Source organism: Marmota monax, unplaced genomic scaffold, assembly GCF_021218885.2.
Source record: "Marmota monax isolate L192 unplaced genomic scaffold, Marmota_monax_Labrador192_F-V1.1 WCK01_AAM20220418_F8-fsc00019, whole genome shotgun sequence".
Classification (NCBI taxonomy): domain Eukaryota; kingdom Metazoa; phylum Chordata; class Mammalia; order Rodentia; family Sciuridae; genus Marmota; species Marmota monax.
Window position 1 is genome coordinate 18,596,255 of NW_026695242.1, and position 26,920 is coordinate 18,623,174.

A 26,920-nucleotide genomic window follows, 5' to 3' on the forward strand; every position below is an offset into this window, starting at 1 on the left:
TAATTATCTCCTTGGTATTCCTCCCCATCTAGGTATTTGGTTTTTTATGAACTGTTTTCAGATTCAGCAGCCTGGGAGTTTCCCTGATGAAGGGACTATTTTCCAAACATTCAAGCTTGGTCTACTTATCTTTAGTCCTTGTCAGCTTTTCCATTTCAGTTCATCAGAGAGCTATTCACTAGGAGTGGACCTATTAAGTGAGAAACTTTTTGCATTTAGAATATACGCGTAATTCACTCAAGTGTTTCATCTGAAATCGTTCTTGCCAGTGAATTGCTACAAGTCTAACTTATTTTTCTGCTTATGTTAACTATGTGAGAAATGTTATGTGTTAAATTTAGATGATTTGTTTTCTTCTATAAAACATTCATGCAACTTTCCCTTCAAAACATTCCTTGGAATAGTGACTTTGTCTGGACTGTCTTCTCTATTATGCTTTGCGAATACAGGTGACTTGTATTAAAAACTTTGATCTATGTCTTTTTAAAGGCATCCTGTGTGAATTTTTCATTTGGGGAATTATCAAGGAAGATGTTTTTGTAACCTAAATCCAAATAGTCACTGCATGACTAAATAGTCTAAACAGTTATAAAGTGGGTTCACTTTAAGATGTGCATACATTCTTTTCATAACTTTGAATTCCTAAAATAAATTTACATTTTTACCTGTTTGAACCCAGTATTCTACTTTGAAGAGTCAGAAAATTCCCAAGATGTTGGTAGTCCTGCCCTAGTGGATTTACAGTGCTACTCCGCATGCCCTTTGACATACTGGAAGGTTAATTTTTTGTGTTTTACGTACAGCGTTCTATTGTATCTCTGAGTCCTAAACCCACTTCTGATATACCTATATTTGGTTATGAAGTTGCATGCCCCCTTGTGGTGACAGCATTTCATCTAAATATAAAAGTGGTAATTTATTACAATTAAAATCAAACAGTTGAATGTCTAAGAAATATGAACTGTAATTTTGTTTTCCTACAGTATTTTATTGGGAAGGCCTAACTATCCATAAAGTAAAATAACAATGCAAATGATGACTAAAAGTTTTATGGCACCATAAAAGTTCTCAGTAATAGTATATTACATATGTATCAAAATTTATGCCTTGTTACATATCCCAGTAGAGAATTAGTGTGAAGAGAACAAATTCAATTTGGACAGATAAATTACTTCACTCAATGAACTGCTTAGTGATTCTACTACACATTAGCAGAGACGGGCATTATAATTATAAGAAAACTTGGAGATGTTTCAAGTTTGTAACCATTGGGGGTATATTTTCTTGTCACCACAAATTTATGAACTATTTATGATCAGATTTCTCTAGGGTTTTCAGGTTGACAATTTTAACAACTTTAAGACTGAACATTCTGCATAGGCATTGGCCTTTGGCAAATAGTGGGGGGACAACTAAGAAAGGACTAGCCTTTGTTTTTCCTCAGAATTTTCACTTACCCTATTGTTATACAACTAAGCACTAGATAGAATAACTGACATTCAAATCCTCCAAGGAAATTATTTATAAACATGGAAGAGTAAGTGAAGCTGAAGAATGGGTAAAGATGACTATGCAAAAACCAAGCAGAAGCTGCTACCTTGTACTTTCATGTATGAATTATAAAAGTATATGTAATGGGGGCTGGGGATGTGGCTTAAGCAGTAGCGCGCTCGCCTGGCATGCACGAGGCACTGGGTTCAATCCTCAGTACCACATACAAATAAGATAAAGATGTTGTGTCCACCGAAAACTAAAAAATAAATATTAAAAAAATTATCTCTTAAAAAAAGTATTTGTAATGACTTGGTTCACTGTAAACAAATAGATCATCTTTTCTGTTTTGCAGAAGTCCACAAAAAGAAGATAGGATACCAATGGCAGACGAGTACTATGAATACAAGCACATAAAAGCCAAACTGAGATTACTAGAGGTCCTTATCAGCAAGCAAGATGTGGCCAAAACTATTTGAGGTTCAGGAAATGTCTATGATCACTTTCACCCAAGATAAGGTCAAGTGTATTTCTCTCTACCACTCTTGCTAAGTAGTTCTGACATACTGAAAATGTAAGCACTTTAGCTGTAGTATTAGCTATTTTTAAGATGGGATAATAAGTGTAATTATATATGAGAAGGGATTTAAATGGGGGAAACATGCAACAGGTAACCATCTAACTGAGGGAGAAAAATTGAGCCTCCTCCATTCCAAGAAGAAAACTCAGTCAATATAATTATTTCAAAATGCATCCAATATTTTGTCAAATCTGAATAGTATATAGTTGGGCCACATTTGATAGGGAAAATTTATTAGTGTCCAAAGATTGTTTATATTGATGTATGGAAAAAAGCATGTTTGTTTTGTTTTTCCCATGAGGAAAACAAATTCTGCTTTTTGTGAAAGACAGCTAGTACAAAAAATAATTTATTTGAAATTTCTAATCAGCTTTTAAGTGATACAACATTGACTACCTTGTCCCTTAGTATGTTAGGCTTTCAATATCCTAGAATATACTAGAGTGTGTCACTGCTAATTTTTTTATTTCTATATAAAAATAACACATCATTTTATGTTATTTGAATTTTACATTTCTGGTTACCAAAGTTCATTCTGATAGCATGTACTTTGTGAATTATCTTTTGTCTATAACTGACAGATGTTTATATTATTAAAATTTTAAAATAGGTATTTTGGATAGATGTGTCTGCAGTATAATAATCTAATGTGATCATAGTATTATTGCTAATCTTTTGTTTACAATAACTAAAAGTTATATAACTATTTTTCCATTGGGAATATGCATTTTTCTTAATGTTCCAAGGTATATACTTTGTAATGTGAAAAAATTTTCTCATGCACTGTAGTGATTCATTCTATATAAAAACGGAAGGTTTGGAAATTGTTATAACACCTTGGCAAAGAAGCCAGAATATTTTATTTGCTTCATCAACATCAGTGTATATTGTTTTGTTATTTTGTACTAAATTGCTTTTTTATAAAAACAAGTAAAAGGTTGACATTTTTCTCATGTACCAATCATTTCTATTTTATGTAATGTTTAAGCATGAAGAAATTCACATTTTCATATAGTTTGGATGAGAATATTGATGATTTCAGAAGCAGACTATTTCAGAGGCTCATTTTCTCTGTATATTTCATAACTTTTATGAATGAGAATAATGTCCTTCATAAATTTGTTTAATTGAAGTCATCTACTTGGAACAGGACAAATACACAACTATTTGAGGTTTACAAATTACATCTTTGATAAGGGAAATGGTTTCGTGACATGTATACAATTGCTATTAAAATGTAACTATATATTCTATATGATTGTAAATATTTTATACAACAATACAAATAAAATATTTTTCTATTATATTTATTATGTTGAAACACAGTAGTTGTTTCCTGTTAGCTAATATAAATAACATAAATAACACTGTCAAACAACAAGTTGGAAGTGCTGACAATTCTAGGCTTCAAGATTTAACTCATGCTGCAATTACACCCTTTCATGCAGTTTGGAGTTATCCCAATATTTGTTCAGTAGATTAAAATGAATGCACATTTAAACACCATTTATAAGCCATTATTTTGTATTTTGCTAAAGCGGTCTATAATTGTTTTGTTATGTTTGGCATAAAGTAAAAATAAAAACATTGCAGCATCTAGGCAAAGTGTCAGAAGGAAAACATCATTGAAAGTAGTGGGAAAGGTGGGGAATAGGAAACACTAAAACAGCTCTGAATGAAATTTGAAAAGTGGTAGTTTACTTTTGGTGATAGCGGCATGTGCATGCTTCAGTGGAAAACATCTGATGATAAATGGATAACAGAGAATGGTCCTAAGGGAAGAAAAGGGGCTGAGTAAGAATAAGAAAAGTGGTCATTAACGTCCAACACTGATATTACAGGTTTTGCAGCTGGGATCTTTCTTTGCATTTGCGGTAGACAAACTCATGAGCTGATGACCAGTGATCTCTGCCACGGTGCCCAGAGAAAGATCCACAGGGTCAGTAAAAATGACTTCTAAAATGACATCCTGGGCGTGGTGGTAAACCAGCACCCCATCTTCTTCTGTACAGGTCAAAAATTTATTATCCTTGGAATTGAGTTGCGGAAGGCGCAGCTTACAAAATTCATCTCCTGGTGATCCCACAGGGGCAATAACAAGAATCACATAATGATAAGCAGTGTACATACAGTAGAAGTCCCCAAAGTATAGGTTAGTGTTGGGGTTAAAAAGTTTTTCCGCTGCAATCTCAAACCTGTATCTTCCATAAGGTGAATCCTGGGGTGGCTTCCCAGTATTGAATTCAGTGCTGCAGCTGAAGAAGATGCCTTCTAATTTTCCACTGATAGGAGAGCCATGGCTACCACTGTTATCCTTGACAGAGGGCTGCATAGCATTCCCATGGTGTTCCCTGGAAGAAAAAAAGAAATGGTAATTTTAGTATAACAGTGGTAAACTTATTGATTTATACGTATCAATGATCCAGGTATAAGTCTTTTACTGCCAAAGGCCTGATTGCTTATACTACTATTAGACCAAGAGAATGCATCTTTTTCTATCCTTGAACCAAACTAAGGATGATCTACTACAAACCTGGAGATATTTATTGGACACAATAAATTTCCTTGACAGAAAAAAAAAGGAAACCAAAAGCAAACAAGAATAGCTATACTCATATAAAGACTTTATATAATGACCTCCTTTGACATTTTTAAATTTAATGAAAAAACAATCATTTTGGTAAGAAGAAAATTGTAAAAATACATGTACCCCATATGGGACGACTCAAATATATAAAGCAAATATTAGAGCCAAAGGGAAAGATAGATTCTAATACAGTAATAGATGGGGACTTCAATACCCTACTTTCTTCAATGGACAGATATGACAGGAAGTCAAAAACCAAACATTTGAAATGAACCATAGTACAGAACCAATCAACCTAACAGTTACAGAAATTTCATCCAAGTGCAGCAGAATACACACTTATCAGTACAATATTTTCCAGGATAAATCATATATAAGGCCACAAATCAAATCTCAATAAATTTTAAGAATCTGAATTCATATCATGTATCTTCTCAGACAATTAGAGAAAACTATAAATCAACAACAGTAATGGAAAGTATGCAAATACATGGAAATTGAATAACGTGTGTCTATATGACCAAGAGGTAGAAAGAGAAAATAGAAATTAAAAGACAAAAAAATTAAAAATAATATATCAAAATATGTGGGATATAGCAAAAGCAGTAAAGGAAAGTTTACAGAAATAAATGTATACATCAAAAAAAAAAAAACCCACAAAAACAAAAATCCTGATCTCTAATAACCTAACAGTTCACCTCAAGAACTTACAAAAGAACAAATGAAACCCAAATTAGTAGAAATAACTAATATCAGAGCAGAAGAAAAAATAAAAACAAAAATCCCAAAAGATCAATGAAGTAGGTTTTTTTTTTAAAGTATAAACAAAATTGATAAACCTTTGACTACACTAAGAAAAAAAGAAGACCGAAATAACTAAAACCAGAGATGGAAAAGGAGACATTACAAGTGATACTACAGAAATACTAAGAACAATTATATGTAAACAAACCCCTGGGAAGCCTAGAAGCAAAGAATAAATACATGAACACATACAATCTACTAATATTGAGTTAAAAAGAAACAAAATCTAAAAAGATCACTAATGAGATAGAAGCAGTAATCAAAACTCCCATCTAAAAAATGGCCAGGGCCTGATGGTTTTAATGCTGAAGAACAACTAATTCCAATTCTTCTTAAACTATTCAAAACAAAAGGAACTTTGCCAAACTCTTTACAAGGCCAGCATTACCCTGATATCAAAATATAAAATACAAAAGAAAACTAGATTCATATCCCTGATAAACATACATGCAAAAATTCTCAATAAAATACTAGCAAACTGAATTCAATAGTACATTAAGCAGATCATATACCAGGATTAAGTGCAATTCATCCCAGGGATGCAAGGATGGTTAAACACATGCAAATTAACACACAATAAAACACAACAGAATGAAGGAAAAAAAAACATGATCATTTGAAAACATGAAAAAATAACATTTGAGAAGACTCAACATGTCTTCATAGTAAAAACTCTCAAGTAAGGTATAGAAGGAACATACCTCAAAATATTAATGGGCATATATGAAAAACCCATAGCCAATATCACTGAATGGGTAAAGCTGACAGTATTTCTTCAAAGATTAGGAACAAGTCAAGGTGTCCACTTTTACTACCTTTATAATATAGTAGCGGAAATCTTAGGAAGAGTAATTAGGCAAGAGAAGTAAAGGGCATCCAAATTAGAAAAGAAGAAATTAAATTATCCATGTTTGTAGATGACATGATTTTAAACACAGAAAAACCTAAATATCTCATCAAAAAGCTATTAGCACATTTGAATGAATTCAATAAAGTTGCAGGATAAAAAATTAACATAAAACATGAACATTTTTATACCAGTAATGAAAATGCTGAAAAAAGAAATTAAGAAAGCAGTCATATTCACAACAGCTACAAAAAATTAGAAATTTAATGTAGTAAATTATCTCTATAATGAAAATTATAAAACCTTGTGAATGAAATTATAGAAGACAAAAAATGGAAAAATTATACAGTGTTCATGGATTAGAATAATATTGTCAAAATGACCTTAATACCATCATAAAGGAATCTGTAGTTGCAATGCAATTTCCGTCAAACTACCAAAGACTATTCACAGAAATAGAAGAAAAAAATCCTCAAATTCACAGGGAACTACAAAAGACTCAAAGCAATCTGGAGGGAGAAACACCAACATATTATTATTATTATTATTATTATTATTATTATTATTATTTGTGGTGCTGGGGATTGAACCAGGGCTTTGTGTGCTATATCCCCAGTCCACCAATACCTTATTTTAAAACATACTATTATATTAAAGTAAAAAAACAATGATCCTGGCATAAGAAAGATTCATAAACCAATAGAACAGCATTAGAGAACCCCCAAATTAATCCATGTTCATAAAGCCAACTGATTTTTGACAAAGGCACCAAGAACATATAATAAAGAAAAGACTGCCTCTGCAATAAATGGTGCTGACAAAATTGTATATATACATGCTGACGAGTGAAACTAGATCCCTTCCTCACACTGTACCCCAAAATTAACTCTAAATGAATCAAAGACCTAAATGTAAAACCTGAAACTATGAAATAAGAAAACATAGGGGAAACACTTCAAAACATTGTATAGGCAATGGTTTTTCAAATAGGAACCACAAAGGCACAGGCAACAAAAGTGAAAGTAGATGGGATTATGTTAAGTTTAAGAAGTTTCTGCACAGCAAAGAACATAATCAACAAAAGTGAGAAAACCTACAGAATGGGAGAGTATCTGTGAACAATTCATATGATAGGGGATTAATATCCAGGATATATAAGGAACTGAAAAAAAAAAAACCAAAACTCCCCCCAAATAATCCAATTAAAATGGCAAAAGAGCTAAACAGATACTTCTCAAAAGAAGACATACAAATGGTCAATGAATATATTTAAAAAACACTCAATCTAATTATCAGGGAAACACAAATCAAAACCACAATGTGGTATCTCACCCTACTAAGAAGGGCTATTGTCAAAAAGACAAAAACTAACAAATGCAGACAAGGGTGCAGAGAAAGGAGAAAGCTTATATACTGTTGGTGGGAATGTAAACTAGCAGTCATTGCTAAAAACAATATGCAGATTCCTCAAAAAACTCAGAACTGGTATATGATCCAGCAATTCCAATACTGGGTACATAGCCAAAGGAGATGAAATCATTCTATCAAAAAATACTTAACACTCCCATGTATGTATGTATGTACGTACGTACTTTTGGAACTGGGGATTGAACGCAGGGGTGCTTTATCACTGAGCTATATCCCTAGCCCTTTTTATTTTTAGAAAGTGTCTAAATTGCCCAGGCAGATAGAGAATTTATGATCTGCCTACCTTAGCCTCCTGAGTCAAGTCACTGGGATTACAGGCATGAACTACACCATGCTCGGCCCATGTATATTTTAAAAATATTTTATATTGGTGGGTTAAAATCACACATATTCATTGTTACCTATTCATATATGCACACAACATAATTTGGGCAATTTAATTTCTCAGTACTACCTCATTTTCTCCCTTTCTCCCCGCAGTTGTCTTCTTCTACTCTACTGGTTTCCTTTCTGTTTTCAGATGATTCCCTTTCATACACACATTTTTACCTTTTTTTTTTCTCTATAGTTTCCACAAATGAGGGAATACATATGACCCTTAACTAAGTTTAGTTTATTTCACTTAACAAAATGTTCTCAAGTTCTATTCATTTTCCTATAAATGACATTTTCTTCTTCATGGCGGAATAAAGCTCCATTGTGTATATAAATCACATTTTCTTTATCCATTCATCTGTTGACAGACACCTAGGCTGTTCCACAATTTTTTTTTTGTGAAATATGCTATTATAACCATAGGTATGTATGTATCACTATAGTATGCTGATTTTTAATTCTTTAGGATAAATACCAAGGAGTGGTATACCTGGGTCACATGGTAGTTTCATTCCTGATCTTTTGAGATACCTCCATAGTGATTTCTGCAGTGGTTGTACTAACTTAAGTCTCACCAACAGCATCTGAAGGCTCCTTTCACTGTTCCTATCCTCACCAGCATTATTATTTGTAGTCTTGATGATCATCATTGTAACTAGAGTGAGATGAAATCAGTATCATTTTGATTTGCATTTTCTTAACTGCAAAAGATGTTAAACATTTTCTCATATATTTTCTGGCCTTTTGTATTTCTTCTTTTGAGGAGTGTTCATTTAGTTCATTTGGCTATTTATAGATATATTGTTTTTTGGTGTTTTGAGTTCTTTATATATTCTTGATATTAATCCTGTGTCAGAAGAGTAGCTAGCAAAGTTTCTCCCATTCTATAGGCTCTCTTTTCATGCTCTTAATCATTTCCTTTGCTGTGCATAAGCATCTTAATTTGATGGCATTCCATTTGTTAATTTCTCATATACTTCCTGAGCTTTAGAAGTCCTACGGAGGAAGTCATTGTCTATACCTATATGTTGGAGTGTTGACTCTACATTTTTTTCCCAGTGGTTGCAAAGTTTACAGTCTTATTCCTACCATTCTGATCCATTCTGAGTTGACTTTTGTGCAAGGTGAGGGTTAGGGATCTAGTTTCTTTCTTCTAAATACGGATATCTAGTTTATCCAGCACAGTTTGTTTAAAAGTCTGTCTTTTTCCCAACATATTTTTAGCGCCTTTGCCAAGGATCTGGAGACTATATCTGTATCATTCATTCCCATGCTTATTGCAGCATTATTCACAAATACCTAAAATATAGTATCAATCAAGATACCCATCAGTGGATGCATGAATAAAGAAAGTATTGTATACACACATAACAGAATATTATTCAGCCATAAAAAGAATGAAATTTTATCATTAGTAGCAACATGGATGAAACTGGAGGTCTTATGTGAAGTATGATACAAGAAAACAAATATGTGTTCTCACTCATTTGGAGAAATTAAAACTTGATCTTGTCAAAGAATGTAATGGAATAGTGGTCACTAGAAACTAGGAAGGCAGAAGAGAGGAAGAATGCAAAGAAGTTCAACAAGAGAAATCAAAACACAGAAAGGAGGAATTAGTTGTTATTTTTTCTATGACACAGTAGTGTAACTATTGCTTAAAACAATCTATATTTCCAAATGACTAGGAAAGTATGAAATTCCCAACACATGAAACGATTAATGTTAAAGAGATGGAAATGCTTATTACCCTGGCTTGAGTATTACACATTGTACACATGCATCTAATTCCCATAATGTATCCTCATAAAGATGAACAAATAAGTATCAATAAAGAATTTTAAAAAGAATAAAGGATGTTTATTATAGTTTGTAACAGCAAGAAAAAAAATCAGTTGGTGGTACCTCCATACTATGGAATACAAGGTAGAATTAAAATAGTTAAGATCTGCTTTTTTTGGTAAGATATATATTCTATTTATAGATAAGATTCAGTACTGTGTATATATTAATCATCTCAATTATCTCCTTTTTTTAAATTTGTTTTAGTTAGTTACACATGACAGTACAATGATCTTGACATATCATACATTTGAATCAGATGAGATAGAATCCAGGGGTGTTTAACCACTGGGCCACATCCCCAGCCATATATATATATATATATATATATATATTAGAGAGAGGGTCTCATTGAGTTGCTTAGGGCCTTGCTTAATTGCTGAGGCTGGCTTTGAACTTGCAATCTTCCTGCCTTAACCTTGTGAGTTGCTGGGATTGCAGGCGTAATTTACCATGCCTGGCAAGATATGCATTTTTGAAGCAAGTTCTAAAACCACATTTGTAAGTCCACTTATGTAGAATGAGAACCCTAACCATTTACACATGTCAGTGTATAGCAAAAGCCCTGGGAGTATTCCCAACACATTGTTCAAGTGATTACCTAAGGGGAAAAGAGTTGAGAAAACGAAGCTAAAGACAGACTTTCACATTTAATCTCCATACTTCTGTCTAAACCTATATAATTGTTTTTTTAGTTGAATAATTTAAAAATCAATTAAACAAAAAAGTAACAAATGAGTTCTGTCCATGTATATTGTATAAAAGTATTTTGTTTGGCTTTTTTTTTAACCATGCACAGTTTACAAATCAAGTTTATCTTCCTTGAATTTTGCTTTCGACACTCATGGTTATTTTACCTCATTCCCAGATGTATTCTTCACCTCTCTTACCTACCACTGTGGCCTGAAGACTCTAACATCCAATTCTTTGTCCTTTGGTCTCTCCATTTCAGTTATACCAATCGGAGATAGCAGAAGATCTGGTGTGTAAGGAGGTAAATCCTTGGATGTCTCTCTTACTTCATGTTTTGGGGCCTTGTGGTTCTGGCTTGGTAGGGTTCTTCTAGAACTACATCTCTCTGTCCACTACTACTCTTGCTGGATTGACTCCCTACTCATTCTGTTTCCAACAATGGTCTTAACTTCTGATTGTTTCTGGTTGCTTTATTATGCCTTATTAGTTGCTTAACCCTGCAACCACCTTTGTAAGTGGTGGTTTTGTTAAATTTCCCCCAGAATGCCTTGAGCATGTCTTTTTCTTGCTGTTCCTACCAGTATGACTTGAAATGAAAAGTTCAAGCTACCAATGAAGCAAAGAAAGATTTCCCTAATCACCATGCTTCTTAAAGAGTTTGTGAGCCAGTGAGGTATGCTCAGGATCTGCCAATGACTTTAGAATAGGAATGGTCTTAAATTCCATCACCTGAAAACTACCTAGGGAACTTATTAAAAAAATTAAGATTCAAGAAAAGACCAAGACTCGTGGATAGGAAAACAAGGAGGCATAAGAAATACATGCATTGTAACAGTATGTAGCCTATGTTTCACTCTGTTGTTCTTTCTTTCTTCTGATGTTCTAAGATTTCTTCTTTAATTATTTTGTTCCTGTCTTAGCAACTCCCTCTTACCATTCTTTAGGTTAGGTATGCTGGCAACAAATTCTCTTAGTTTTTCTTCATCTAAGTATGTCTTTATTCCCCATTATTCTTATAGAATTTTTTCACTTCAAATAGGATTCTTGGTTACTTGAAAATACTGTGCCACTTCTGGCTTCAATGGTTTCTGGTAATGGTATCAGTCCAACTATTCTTTTCCCTACAGATAAGGTGCTTTTTTTTTATCCCTCTTACCACTTTGAAGATTTTTTTTCTTTTTCTTCAGTTTTCAGGTGATTCTGATATGTCTTGGCATGGGTTTGTTTGGATTTATCTAATTTGAGGTTTTCTCAGTTTGAATCTGTAGGTTTAGGTTGTTTGCTAAATTTGAGGGATATTCCAGATACATCAATGCGTACTTTTTAGTCCCATTTTCTTTCTTTCCTTGATACTAAAGACATGAATACTAGATCTGCTATAGTTTCACATGTCCATAATGTTCTGGCAAATAGAATACAAAAACATATCAAAAAGATAGTGCATCATGATCAAGTGGGGTTCATCCCAAAGATGAAAGGTTTGTTCAACACATGGAAATCAATAAACATAATTCATAACATCAATAGACTTAAAACAAGAGCCATATGATCATCTCAATAGATAGAGAAAAACTATTTGACAAAATGTAGCAGTGCTTCATGATCTAAACATGAGAAAATCTATTGTAAAAGTCACATATGCTAAACCCAAGGCCAACATCATTCTAAATGGTGAAAAATTGAAAGCATTCCCTCTAAGAACTAGAACAAGACAAGGATGCCCTCTTTCACCATTTTTTTCATCATTATCCTTAAAACTCTAGCCAGAGCAATTAGAAGAAAGAAATTAAAGAGATACAAACAGAAAAAGAAGAATTCAAACTATCACTCTTTGCCCACAACATGATTCTATATTTAGAAGACTCAAAAATTTTCACCAGAAAACTTCTAAAACTAATGAATGAATTCAGCAAAGGAGCTGGATATAAAATTAACACCCATATCTGGGCATGATGGTGCACACTTGTAATTTCGGCAGCTTGGGAGGCTGAGGCAGGAGGATCAAGAGTTCAAAGCCAGCCTCAGCAAAAGTGAGGTAAGCAAAAGTAAGCAACTCAGTGAGACCATGTCTCTAAATAAAATAAAAAATAGAGCTGAAGATGTGGCTCAGTGGTCAAGTGCCCATGAGTTCAACCCTCAGAACCAAAAAAAATAAAAAAATTAACACCCATAAATAAAATGCATTCCTATACATAAGTGATAAATCCACTAAAAGATAAATTAGAAAATCTACCCCATTCATAATAGCCTAAAAAGATAAAATAATTGGGAATCAATCTAACAAAAGAGGTGAAAGATACTTAAAAAAAAAAAAAAAACTACTGAAGAAAAGACAGAAAGATCCACGGTCTTGGATGGGCAAAATTAACATTGTGAAAATGGTCATACTACCAAGAATGCTATACAGATTTAATGCAATTCCTATTAAAATCCCAAAGACATTCTTCATAGAAATAGAAATAGAAAAAACAATCATGAAATTCATTTGGAAAAATAAGAGACCCAGGATAGACAAAGCAATTCTTAGTAAGAAAAATGAAGCAGTAGGCATCACAATGCCAGACTTAAATTAAACTATAAAGCCATAGTAGCAAAAATGGCATGGTATTAGCACCAAAACAGACATGTAGACAAATGGTACAGAATAGAAGACATAGAGACAAATCCACATAAATACAGTTATCTCATATTAGACAAAGGAGCCAAAAACATACATTGAGAAAAGATAGCTTCTTCAATGAATGGTTCTGGGAAAACTGGAAATCCAGCAAAATGAAATTAGATCCCTATCTCTCACCCTGCACAAAACTCAACTCTAAGTAGATCACAGACCTAGGCACTACAACAGAGAACCTTGTGCCTAATAGAAGAAAAAGTGGGCCCAAATCTTTACCATGTCGGCTTGGGAACTGACTTCCTTAACAAGATTCCCGAAGCACAAGAAGTAAAATCAAGAATCAATAAATGGGATGGATTCAAATTAAAAAGCTTCTTCACAGCAAAGGAAACAATCAAGAACATGAAGAGAGGAACTAAAGAATGGGAGAAAAAACTTTACCACATGTACCTCAGATACAGCACTAATCTTCAGGATATATAAAGAATTCAAAAAACTTAACACCAAAAAACAAATAACCCAATCAATAAATTGGCTAAAGAACTAAAAAGATACTTCCCAGAAGAAGAAATACAATCGATCAACAAATATATGAAAAAATGTTCAACATTTCTAGCAGTTAAAGAAATGCAAATCAAAACTACACTGAGATTTCATTTCACTCTAGTCAGAATGGCAACTGCCAAGTATACAAGCAACAATAAATGTTGGCAAGGATGTAGGGAAAGAGGTACACTCATACATTTCTGTTGGGACTGCAAATTGGTATAGCCACTGTGTAAAGCAGTATGAAGATTTCTCAGAAAACTTGAAATGGAACCACCATTTGACCCAGTTATCCCCCTGCTGTTTTTTTTAAATATTTCTTTTTTAGTTGTAGTTGGACACAATACCTTTATTTCACTTATTTATTTTTATGTGGTGCTGAGGATGGAACCCAGGGTCTCGCACGTGCAAGGTGAGCCCTCTACCACTGAGCCACAATCCCAGCCCCCACCCCCAGCTCTGTTTATACCCAAAGGACTTAAAATCAGCATACTACAGTGACACAGCCACATCAATGTTTATAGCAGCTCAATTCACAATAGCTAAACTATGAACCAACCTAGGTGCCCTTCAACTGATAAAGGGGTAAAGAAAATGTGGTATACATTCCAGACTTAAATTATACTACAGAGCCATAGTAGCAAAAACAGCATAGTATTGGCACCAAAACAGACATGTAGATCAATAAATCCACATAAATAAAAGTTATCCCATATTAGACAAAAGTGGTATATATTCACAATGGAATATTACTCAGCCTTAGAGAAGAATGAAATTCTGCAGCGCTATCCATTTGCCTGTTAGTGGATGGAGCTAGAGAATATCATGCTCAGCAAAACAAGCCATTCCCAATGAACCAAAGGTCCAATGTTTTCTGATATGCGGATGCTAATTCACAGTAAGGGGGTGGGTGGATAGAGGTACTTTGGATTAGACAGAGGGGAGTGAAGGGAGGTGAGTGGGTATGGGGGAAGGAAGGGTAGCAGAATGAATTGGACATTATTATCCTATGTACATATATGATTACATGACCAGTATAATTCTACCTCATACACAACCAGAAGAATGAAAAATTATGCTCCATTTACGCATGATGTGTTGAAATACATTCTACTGTCATGTATAACTAATTAGAACAAATAAAAAAAGAAACACATCTACATAAAAAGCATCATAGAATTAACAAGTGAAAGTGAATTAAAAACTTGATTTTACACGTGACCAAAAAAAAAAAAAAAGTAAAAGAAACCTAGTTAACTCATCCCTGTGTTGTTTCTCCAGTTCCAGAATACCTGGTTGGTCTACCTTCTTCTTTTTACTTTGCAAAATTTAATATTTCTTTTATATATAATGCCAAAAATTTTAGTTGTACTTAGTAAAAAGAATATGGAAATGTGTGTCTTTTTAATTTTGCCCCTGATCAAAATTTGTTACCTTTGTTTCATTTTCATTAATAAAATTCATATGCCCTTCATAAAGAGCCACAAGCACAACTATATGAATTAATAACAGCAGAAAATATATAAATAGGAATTCAAGTTAGGGAATGAGACCTACTATTAATGGCAGAACCTCAACTTTAAGGTTATCCGAAATCTGACACCAAAAATATAAGAATTCCTACACATACCTACTGATCTTATTGAATTCTTGAAGATAAAATTTCAGATACAGTAAGGAATTTAAGGACAATTAAGTTCTCTATTGAAAATGAAAAGCAGTAAGAGGTAAAGTCTTATTTTTCATTTAAAGTAAGGGAAAACAATATTCACTTTGAAATTCTTTTCAAGAGTCAAAAATGAGTTCATTCCTTATAGTTTAAATCAGACTTTATCTAGGTTTTTTTCCCAAAAATAATGATTTGGAAAGTTTATCAGGTAATTTAAAGGTTCCTTCATATTTAAGCATCTGAATAAGATCATGACATTTTAAATGGACTCTAAGAAAATGTGTCCTAACTAAAATTCATAGCATAAGACGAATACCAAGATCTGCCGAGATAAAGGCTTTTTAATAAACCATCATTAAGAAACAATGTTGAAAGATTCTATCAATTCCTTCACAAAGTATACTTATTTATATGTACTGCTTGAAAATATAATTTACATGGATTTTACTACTATCATTACAGGAAATCCATCAAAGGCAAATTTTCTTCGTAATAAACACATCTTTCATGTTACAATTTGGAATCATATCATGCCATGTGTACATCAACTTTATGCATTTTCCGTATGCTATTTATTCCTTTTACTTCTTGGGAGAATTTCTGAAAACAGATGAAGCAAGTATGGAAGGCCAGTTCCCATCCGAAGGACAAATAAAGTTGTAGAGAAACACTGACCTCCAGTGGCCATCTAAAATTGACATCAACAATACTTCAGGAATATAAACCTAGTACCATGATCTTGATTTAAGAGAAACAGAAATATAAAGAAAACAGAAAGAATGCCAAAGCTTCCTAAATTTTTTTCATATATAGTCCTGTCAACTTAAGAATCCTTTGAAGTCTAAAGCGAGACCAGGGCTTTTAAAAATGACAAAATTATAGTGATTTCTGTATAAAAGTTATAGAACCAAAATAGCACTTGTCATTTTGAAATCCTGAATCTCACTTTAAAACATATATCTGCCTGTTTATGCTCTTGAAATTGTCTTCTACAAATATGAAAATGTTGCAAGTATTAAACTACCTATGGGATAGAGTTCTATTAACTTCTTGAGAATTGCTTCAAGGGATTGAAATAGGTGATCTTTAAACATCCAGTTGAAATCACTACAATTCAAAAGTAAACAAAAGAGATTGTTCTCATGAATAATTAATTTGCACTAATGATTAAGAGCTTTCCACTCTGGAGAAAGTCTGAAAATCCCACCTGAATTATCATAATAATTCATGACATAGTCTTTTTTCTTATCCTCTCATTTCAATGTCTTAAAGAGATCCACAAAAAGAGAAGAACATTTGGTAGTGTGAAGCAGAGGACATTTGAGTTAGTGGGATTTGCAGGAATATGTATAATAAATACTCATCAATCTAAATACCAGATTTAAGACATTCCAGTCAAATAGACCAGAATTGTTATGTGATCATGGAAAGCAATCTAAGTGATGTGGGGGGAAAATCATCAGATGTTTTTTTTCATTTACTTTTTCTAAGAAATAAAAGTCAGTATAATTAACTATTTACAAAAGAAATCTGGAATTCCAATTTTATAAAACTAGAGTAATGGGAAACATGAGCCTAGAATTTGAATCATTTTTAGTTAAAAAAAAACACCAAATTTTTTTATTCTTACCGAACATAGTCAAAATATTCTTTGTGCTGGTTACGATAAAAAACAGAAAATTTAAGCATACGTCCTGCAATCACTTCAGCCTTCTCCAACAGTTGTGTTAGATGAACTTTTGAATAGTCTGTAATTTAAAAAAAAGTCTTTTTATTTAAAATATAGCACCAAAAGTACCAGCTACATACTTAATAAATTAGAGATTATTAATAATTACCTTTAGAGAATTCAACTAAATAAACAGTAATTGCAATTTATAAAAAACAAACATACATTCACTGTCCTTGTGTGGCACATTTTTCTTTAAACAAGTGCTCTACCACTGAGCTACATCTCTAGCCCCTTGTTATGGTTTATGTTGTTTCTTAGAATATCCTTGTACTTTTTTACTCTTTGAAATTGAATATCCTGAAACAAACGTATGTTCAATATAAGTCTTCATAACCCAATTAATGTCCATCAGCACTATAGCAACTTGTCTACAATCAATTGATAAACTGAATGAAAGAAATTTATAATCTGCAAGCAATCAGCAAAGTTGGAGAGTAGAAATAATACTTAATTTATTTTCTAAACCTCTGAGGTTCATAAGATAGATTAAATATGGCTGTTTTAATGATGTAAAAATTGAAGCTCATCAAAGTTAAATGTTTTTGCTCAGTGTTCATATAGCCAGTAACTTTGAGACTCCATTTCTGGCTCATAGATGTCTTTGAGTACAAAAGACTAGTACAACTCTTAAAATTATTTGATACTTCTTAATAAACTTTTTGTTTTGAAAATTGAGAATTACTTCAAACACCTGCAACAAAAACTAAGGAAACTTTTGGTCTATAAAGGTTACTTAGAGTTTCTAAACAGACCAACCTAGTTAAAGTGCTCATGACAGAATTTGTTTACTTACTCTGTACCAGATCAACCAGCATTTATTTATATTAAAATGTACTATATACAAAGCACTATGCAAAATTAGACAATCAGATTAAAAGATAAAAATATATTTTTCCCTTCAAAGAACTAATGATCCATAGGAGATAAATATTATCTAAATAGTCAATAATGGCATTATTATAGTGAGTATTGTTTTAGCTCTGTTACATACTAGAAGTAGATTAGTCTGTGGTATTCTATTTTATATGATTGTATCATATTGTATTTCCAATACCTTGTAAAGTGCCTAGCTCACAGTATGGGCTCAATAAATGATATGTGAATTAATGTCAAGATTAAATGACAATTATTCACAATAGCTTTCTTAAAATATAAGAGACCAAGTTATAAAGTTTATAAGAAACAGTCCCCAAATAAACTGATAAACTCAAACTACAGCTCTGAACAGCTTAAGTTCCTCTTAGATTTGACTTACAAAAATAAAAAGGCAAAATAATGTATAGAAATTGTTGTAGTTCACTTAAAAGCAGGCAGTTTCTCTATAATTTTTAGGAGAATTATGCGATGTACATAATGAACTACAGGGAGATTCCACTCTAAATGAAAACAAAATAAAAAAAGAATTTTCCTTCATACATACAGAAATAACAACATGCACTTATATAGTTGAACAGAATGAATACATGTGCATGTGTGTGCATTTGTATGCATGTGTGTGCATGCGTGCTATTTGTGAACTGGAAGGATCTTCCTGAAACTAAAAAAGAAACAATATTTCAAACCTTTCCCTAATGTCATATGGGATTTTGGCAAATAAATTTTAGCTCCTTTTAGTGACAAATACCTGATATTGTTTCATTTGTCATAGAGAAAACTGCAGGCATTATAGGTTGAATATCCCTTATCCAAAATGCTTGACACCAGAGTATTTCAAATTTCAGAGTTTTCTGGATTTTGGAATATTTGCATATACTTTAACTGATTGAGCATTCCCACTCCCCAAGCCTAAAATGCTCAAAAATTCAAAAACATCAGTGTTAAAAATGTTCCAGATTTCAAATTTTCAGATCAGGGATACTCAAATTGTGTGACACAATGGAAAAAGAGATTGTGCCTTTTTGTCTTAGATTAAACCTCCCCAGTAAAGCAGTTTCCTTACATCAGATTTCTTAATGCCAAATGGCTATTAAGGTACTTTTTAATAAAGAAAAGACACACAAACAGGACACTAGTTTAAAGCTATCTTTTCCTTAAGCTCTTCCACTACTCAAGTGAAAAATCCAACATTTCTATTAGGCATAGTTATTGAGACCTGCCTCTATTCCCCTATATTAGAGAAGTATATTTCTGTCTTCCTTCCTTCAATATCTGTGAAAATCAAAGAATAAAAAGAAGAAAATGAAGTTCAAAATATGATGAGTATATTATCAAACTGCATGTATTTTTATTTATAAAGCTTTCATTGCAAATAATATCAAACTATATATGCAGCAAAAAAGTGATTTGATGACATCACTCAAGTTTGAGAACTGAGAACCTCAGTTCCCTCCAATCAATACAATATTGTTCATTCTGTTACACAATGCTACTGACAATGAAAAACTAACCTATGCAATACCTATTCACTTTATAATTACAAAAAAGAATACTTTTTGGTAATTACCTTTCTGGAAACAAGTAACATTTTGTTTTTCTTGTATTTGTATCTAGTTTTCTTACCTGCTGTGCAGAATTCTATAATTTCACTCCATTCAGATACAACATAATCACCATCAACTTGTTTTGAGGCAGTCTGCACTGCTACCGTATATTCAGTTCTTGGGCTCAGAAACCAGTGTCCACGGACAGTCATTGGCAAGGGAACAGCTTTTGCCACCAATTTTGTTGGAACATCCTAAAAATGAAAAAAGGAAGAATAGGAACAAAAATGAAGGAAAGGAAGGGAAGGGATAAAAAGGAAGGAAATAAGAAAGGTGGGAGGGAGGGAAGGGCATTCAAGTGTAACTTTAGTCACTTATAAACAACAGAGAGAAGAGAAACTTAAATTCCTAGCTAACAAAAGAATTTACCTATTTAAAAATACTTTACACAAAGGTGAAATTCTCTGTGGTATATTCATATATGTACACAGGAAAGTTTGGTCAGATTAATTTCACCCTTTTCTTATCTCTCTTCCCATCCCCTCAAACTCCTTCCTTTACTCCACTGATCTATCTTCTGTTTTCAAGGAAATCCCTCATTCACCTTTTAATTTTTCCCCCTTATTTTGGTCTAGCTTCCACATATGAGAAAAAACACTTCACCCTTGACTTTCTGCCTCTGGGTTATTTCACTTAGCATGATATTCTCCAGTTCCAACCTTTATCAGTATATGACATCAATTCATTCTCTGGGACTAAGTAGAATTCCATTGTGTATGTGTGTGTGTGTGTGTGTGTGTGTGTGTGTGTGTGTGTATAAAATGTGTGTATAGAGACATACATACACACACACACATAATGTGTATGTGTATACACACATTATTTTTTTCTTTATCCATTCATCTGTTGGCTGACTCCTAGGTGGTTCCATAATGTGTGAACTGTGCTGCTATAAACACTGAAATGATGTAATGTCCATATCATCATAATATGCTGATTTCAGTTCTTTTGGATAAATATCAAAGAGTAGAATATTTAAGTCATATAGTATTTGCATTCATTTAACAATAATCAGAGCATTTCATTTTCTTCCAAAATATATTAGAGGTACAGGGTTTTTAAATCACATACAATTTTTATTCTTCCCAATGCTAAGTGTATCATATGTTACTAATAGAACATTATTCTTCTTTTAAAGTGTCCTCATACTTAGAAAGCATTTAAGATAAATAAGTACTTGTTAGATTTTTACCTTATGTTTAAATTTATTAGAGTTCTTGTTCTCTTTCTTGTTGAGGTCAATGAAATAGTGTGTAATTCGGTCTTTGGATTTTGAATCCATTTCCCATGAAATCTTGAATGAGTCACATGTGATATTGCTTATTTTGATGTTATGTGGTACAGGAAGCTCTTCCATCTCTGCTATGCCACTGTCTTGTGATTTGTTACCTGCCAAAAAAATGCATAGAATCCAATTAGTGGATTTTTCTAGCTATGAAATCTGTAGCAATGTACATATTTCTGAAAATAATTCTCTAATTACTAAATCTGGGATTTCATTTTGTTCATTAAATAATTTGAATGATAATGATCATAAAGGATGTTTTCAAGGTTGTATTATGAATAAAAAGCAGAAATGACTTAATTCTCATCATGTCTACAATTTCAATTTAGTTGCTCAATTTCTGCTTCATAGAGTAAAAACAAAAACATTGATGATTCATCTTTATAATATATGAAACATTACTCTTAAATGATTAGATTTCTTCTGAAAAGTCCCAAGAGACCATTTCCCTACATGATCAATTCTGCCCTCATGTAGTATTGGGTGTTTCAGCTACATGATTTCATAGAGATGTTGATAATGAAGGGTTCCAGTCAAATAAATGAAATATTTTTATAAAACTGTATGAAGTAGCAATAACATACTATACAAATTGTTCCTCCTTTTCATTGTGGAGATATTATATAGAAATAGCATGTAACCGTTCTACTAGCATGTAATTTGTTCTACTATATAACAAATAATATTGAAGACTATTCACTTACAACTTACTCTGTTGTTAAGGATTACTCTAGGAATCTTTTCCCTGTGGTATCCTGATAAATTTATGTATAGATAGGTTCAAAAGAAAACACAAAAAGATGATTGCCATGTTCACTGATATCACTAAAATCTTGAAGAACTGATCCAACATCTGGAAATTGCAGACTTTAAAGACTGTCTCTGTACTTAAAGAAATTATCACCACTTTGGCTGATAGTACAGAGCAGGACAAGACTGATGACAGGACAAAAAAAGAAAATTCAGATTCGCCAAGTTTATTTCATGTATAAGAAGACATATGGAATCAAATTCTACTCCATTTCTTCCCACATTCTCTTTCCCCCAAGCTAATATAATATTCAATGCCCCCAAAGGGGAAAAAAGGAATTGATAATAATATAAAAATATGGTAGGTCATACATAAATCAGCTAATAATTTTTTCTTTAACAGGACAAAATATCAAACTTTAATCAACAATAATTAAAAGTAACAACAATGAAAGCTACTTTACGGCAATACCTTCCTCTTCCAGATAAAATTGTTCTCCCTCCTCCAACTTCCATGAAAATCACTGACATAAAACGTTAGACAATTCCCAACTGTATTAAATATTTGAGCCACACTGTCTCATCTCAAATTTTACTATGATCAAAGGAAACTGATGGCAGTTGAAAACTAATTTCAAAGCAACCTAAGTTCTTCAATTTCATTTCTTAAACAATAGCGGAAAAATTCCTTTCTTCTCTTAAAAACTTCTCTCACACTTTAAGTTTCTCCAAATTCCCTCTACAAGAAACTGTTAGAAACTCCCCTTTCATTTTCCTCCCCATCTGGTCTCAAAAATAACCCAAATTTGCTTCTGGCTTAAAGCTTTTCAAAAAATCAAAGGAATAGAAAAAAATCCAACTGGAATCCTTTCATTGGAGCTAGAAAAGTAAAAGGCAGTAAAATAACACCCAAACATTAGCAATTTTGTCTTATTTTGAAAAGCTCACATTTCAACCTATTATTCTAACTGAAGTTATCTTTAAAACATCAGTAACATTAATGAAAAACTTTCTAGACTCAAATAGTATAAATTTCTATGTCTCATCTGTATTATACTACAGCCATATAATTTCACAACTCAGTGAAAAAAATAATTAAAATTGTTATTTAGGATCATATGGAGAAAAAATAAAGCTCTTCCATTTGATCCAATTTTAACTTAAAACTTATAACACTATCAAAGACATTATATTTTCCCATTTAAATTTCCATCATCATCTTAGTTAACAATTGATATGTATTTAATAGAATGCTTTGTTTTATATATTTTTCCTGTAAATGTTAAGATTTGAGAAAAGTTATTCTCTTTATTAAAATGTGGAAATCTTTGCTCAAATAATATTATCCCATTGGGGGCAATATAAAGATTTTGTTATATCAACAATCTTCATCTTTCAGCTACTTATGATAGTCCCAATTTTTAACAAAACCATTAGATTAAATACCTGCATTGCAGCTTTCTTACTTGGGTAGAGGAAGTAAATAATTTAAGTAAATTCTGTGAGTTCACATGTAACTTGCTTCTTCCTCATACTCTGTGAATCAATTTTTAACTGATAGATTTTTACATGAGGGACAGGAAACAATGATTCTGTCTATAAAATCTAATAAAACAACAGTTAGATAACATCACACTAATATTTTTTTAAAAAACAGTAATATCTTAGTTCTGTCAATCAAATATACTTCCAAATGCAGTTCTGTATCTGTATCCCTAGTAAGATTTCATCTTAAGGGTAATTCTAAATACCTTTCTCTACTTTACATTCTAAATTATTCTAATATTTGTGACTATATTTCTGATTAGTGATGTTGAATACAGAACAATGGCTTGATATACTTCTATCTAACCAAACATGAACTTTTCTTTCTAAGCATTTCATCATGTATTTCATTGTATCTTAACACAGCTATTTTTTCATCTGATCATCATTTTTAAGGTGATTTAAGTTCTTTTTTTGAAAACTTATTACTTTTATTTTTAAAAGTAGGGCTGGGGTTGTGGCTTAATGGTAGAGTGCTTGCCTAGCATGTGTGAGGCACTGGGTTCAAATCTCAGCACCACATATAAATAAATAAGTAAAATAGAGATCCATTAACTATTTAAAAAAGTTTAAAAAAATAGGGAAAATCAACTTGGGGCAAATCTGGGGCACTGTCAGTCCAAAACAGAGTCAGAAATTTACAGTTTATCAAAATAATTTTATGTAGTATACAGTGTTTCAGATGGATTGAACTGAGATTATAAATAGACACTTTGGCAGTAATTAGGCAAACAAATTGAATAATTTTTGGTAAAATAAATTCATGGGCAAATAAAGAACATACATTATGAATAGGAGAATCTTTTGAAAATAATACCATCACCTCACTGGTACAAAGTTTACTCTGAAAATTTGATGGTTCTAGAAATATTTGTATTGGTTGTTGAATGATGTGAAAGTCACACAAGATTTTTACTTGTGAAGTCTGAGGTTGATCTATGTGATTAGAAAGAGTATGTGTGATTAGAAAGAGAAGAGACACAGTGCATTCCTCTTGTAAAGTTTCAGTCATTTGAATTTGAGTCACAATGTGGAATGGAAGAGTTCCTTTTACATGTTTCATTTACAGAAAGAATTATCCTTGGGGGAAGGCATGATGTATGTTCATGATAAACTTCAACTGTTTTCAAATACCTCAGGTCACCAGTAACACATCTGCTAAATTTTCACTTTGGGGGAGCAGTGTTGAATATCCCATTGAGTTAAAAATGTTTCCTTTGGGGGCTGGGGCTATAGCTCAGTGGTAGAGCACTTGCTTCACACGTGTGAGACACTGGGTTTGATCCTCAGCACCACATAGAAATAAAGTTTAAAAAAAGTTTCCTTTTTAACCTTAAATTATTAAAATCTTTGAAATTCCCAATCCTTTTTGACTTTTTCTCAAAATGTTTGATAAATTTCTATAAAACTTCAGCATTCTCATTATAAGTCAGCCTTCTGTTTGTTTAATACCTACATCTGTTACAATTTACAACCCAGTAGACATAAATTCAAAAACATGGAGAAATTTGTTATGAGGGGTCAAGTGATAACTTTTTATGACTTAAAAAAAATTCCTTCTAATTAGTTATACATGATAGCAGAATGCATCCAATGCAGCCAACTGCATCTTGGGACACCACCGCCACCCCCATAACCACCTTAACACAGTAGGCTTGTAAGTAGTTTTAATAGCAGCAAATATAAAAATGCAAGATAAAAATGCTGTGAAATTACACTAATAATATTTTATATTTAGCTCTTTACTCACTGAACTTAAATCACCTTAAAAATGATGGATGATCAGATGAAAAAATAGCTGTGTTAAGATACAATTCACATACCATACATTCATTCATTTAAAGCACACAATTCAGTGGCCTTTAGTAGATTCAGAGGTATGCATCCACTCCATAATCAACTATAGAAAAAATTTTACCCCCCCAAGAAACTCTACATACCTTAGTCATTATCTCTATCCATATACATATGCCCCTTTCTCTCAGCCTTAAGCAACCACTGCTTTATCACTTGTCTTCATAGATTTACCTATTCTGTACATTTCACATGAATAGTATAATACCATATGTGCTCCTTTGTGATGGGCCTGTTACATCATCCCTGTTACATCATGCCTCATTTGTTTTTATTGCTAAATAATATTCCATTGTATGGATATGCCACCTGCTATTTATCTATTATCAGTTGATATACATTGAGTTTTTCCACATTTGTACTGCTATAAATAAGGCTGCTATGTGTACATGCATTTCAACTCTCATGGGTATATAACCTAGGAGTGGAATTGCTGCATCATATGGATAACTCTATGTTTAACTTACTGAGGAAATGACAAAACTGTTTTCCAAAACTGCTGCACCATTTGACATTCCCTCTAGCATAGTATATAAGGGTTCTTACCAACACATATAATCTATTGTTTTTATTACAGTCATCCTTTGCCCTTCCACTTTCTGACATGAGGATATACTGCTCATCTCCTCTACAGGAATTGAAGATACCATCTTGAAGCAGAAACTAGTTCTTAATGTACACTGAGGCTACTAGTGCCTTGTTTCTGAACTTTCCTGCTTTGAAAACTGTGAGAAATTAATTTCTATTATATAAATTACTCAGCCCCAAGTATTTTTATTATTTCAGCACAAGTGGCCTAAGACAATCTGTTATACTATGGTTATTTGTTACTCAATTTGCCTTACAGATAGCCAACTGAAGTCCTTCAAGATGGTTTCTATGTCCTTTAGGCATGGCCTCACAATTATTTAAGTCCTTTTCACTTTCTTTCTTTAACAAGGTGTTCTAGCTTATTTTGTACTTCTCTGCTGAAATCAACCATTTCTCTAGGAATTAGGAGTCATTTTAGAAGAGAATGGCAGTCATTGCTTCCAGGGCCTCTCAATAGCTAGAAGAGCTAGAAAATACATGCATATGTATATTTCTATACTTAAATAGAATCCAACAGCAGATATTTAATTACATTCTCCCCCTTATGACATCTATAATTATTTTCAACAAAATGAAAACTGGTTCAAGTGATTCATAATATATTTCCTTATTTGTTTGAGAAAGAACACACTGATTTTTGACTTGCTATTTCACTTTACTATGTACTAACTATAACTGGTTCAATACCACTTACAATCATTTTTGTCTTTAGTCTGAAGAAAATAAACAAATTACTGATTTCAAAAACTTGGAAAGCCTTAAAAATAGTTTTTAACCTAAAAATATTAGTAAATAATATGAATTTTGAAGAGTTGAGATAGTTTTTCTGCTATCCATTACTTCTAAATTAATCATTAGACAGGCAGGTTGATATGTATAAATTAAATCAGCCAACAAAGAAGTGGTGGTTATTCACTTTTTCCATATTTTAGAAAATTTCATACCAAAAATAAAATATAATACAAGATTTACTCTTGAGTGTAATTATTATGCTTTAAAAATTAATTTAAATGAAAAATAAGCATTTAAAATTATGGGATAATTAAACATAAGTTATGTTAATAACTTCCTTTACAGAGATACAGTCTGCTGAGGGAAAAATACCTTCCGTTTCCTTAAAATAACTTTAAAATATTACAGTACTTAAAAAATGTTTTTATTAATGCATTATAATCATATGTAATAGTGTTGTTCACTGTGACAT

At 32.4% G+C, this 26,920-nt stretch overlaps 2 protein-coding genes across 8 annotated transcripts in view; one reads left to right on the forward strand and one right to left on the reverse strand.

Moving 5' to 3' along the window:
- The window catches only part of Fam13c (family with sequence similarity 13 member C), a 117,305-nt gene extending 113,928 nt beyond the window's left edge, over nt 1–3,377 (forward strand). For all 6 annotated transcript variants that reach the window (XM_058578033.1, XM_046419768.2, XM_046419766.2 and 3 more), the window contains one exon: nt 1,847–3,377. In XM_058578033.1, the coding sequence (XP_058434016.1) occupies nt 1,847–1,970 (124 nt within the window). In that variant the 3' untranslated portion in view covers nt 1,971–3,377. The remainder of the gene's footprint in view (nt 1–1,846) is intronic.
- The window catches only part of Phyhipl (phytanoyl-CoA 2-hydroxylase interacting protein like), a 56,294-nt gene continuing 32,550 nt past the window's right edge, over nt 3,177–26,920 (reverse strand). For both annotated transcript variants that reach the window (XM_046419769.2, XM_046419770.1), the window contains exons 2-5: nt 20,884–21,080; nt 19,711–19,885; nt 17,110–17,227; nt 3,177–4,422 (exon numbers count right to left, since the gene is read on the reverse strand). In XM_046419769.2, coding sequence (XP_046275725.1) covers nt 3,888–4,422; nt 17,110–17,227; nt 19,711–19,885; nt 20,884–21,080 — 1,025 coding nt within the window. In that variant the 3' untranslated portion in view covers nt 3,177–3,887. The remainder of the gene's footprint in view (nt 4,423–17,109; nt 17,228–19,710; nt 19,886–20,883; nt 21,081–26,920) is intronic.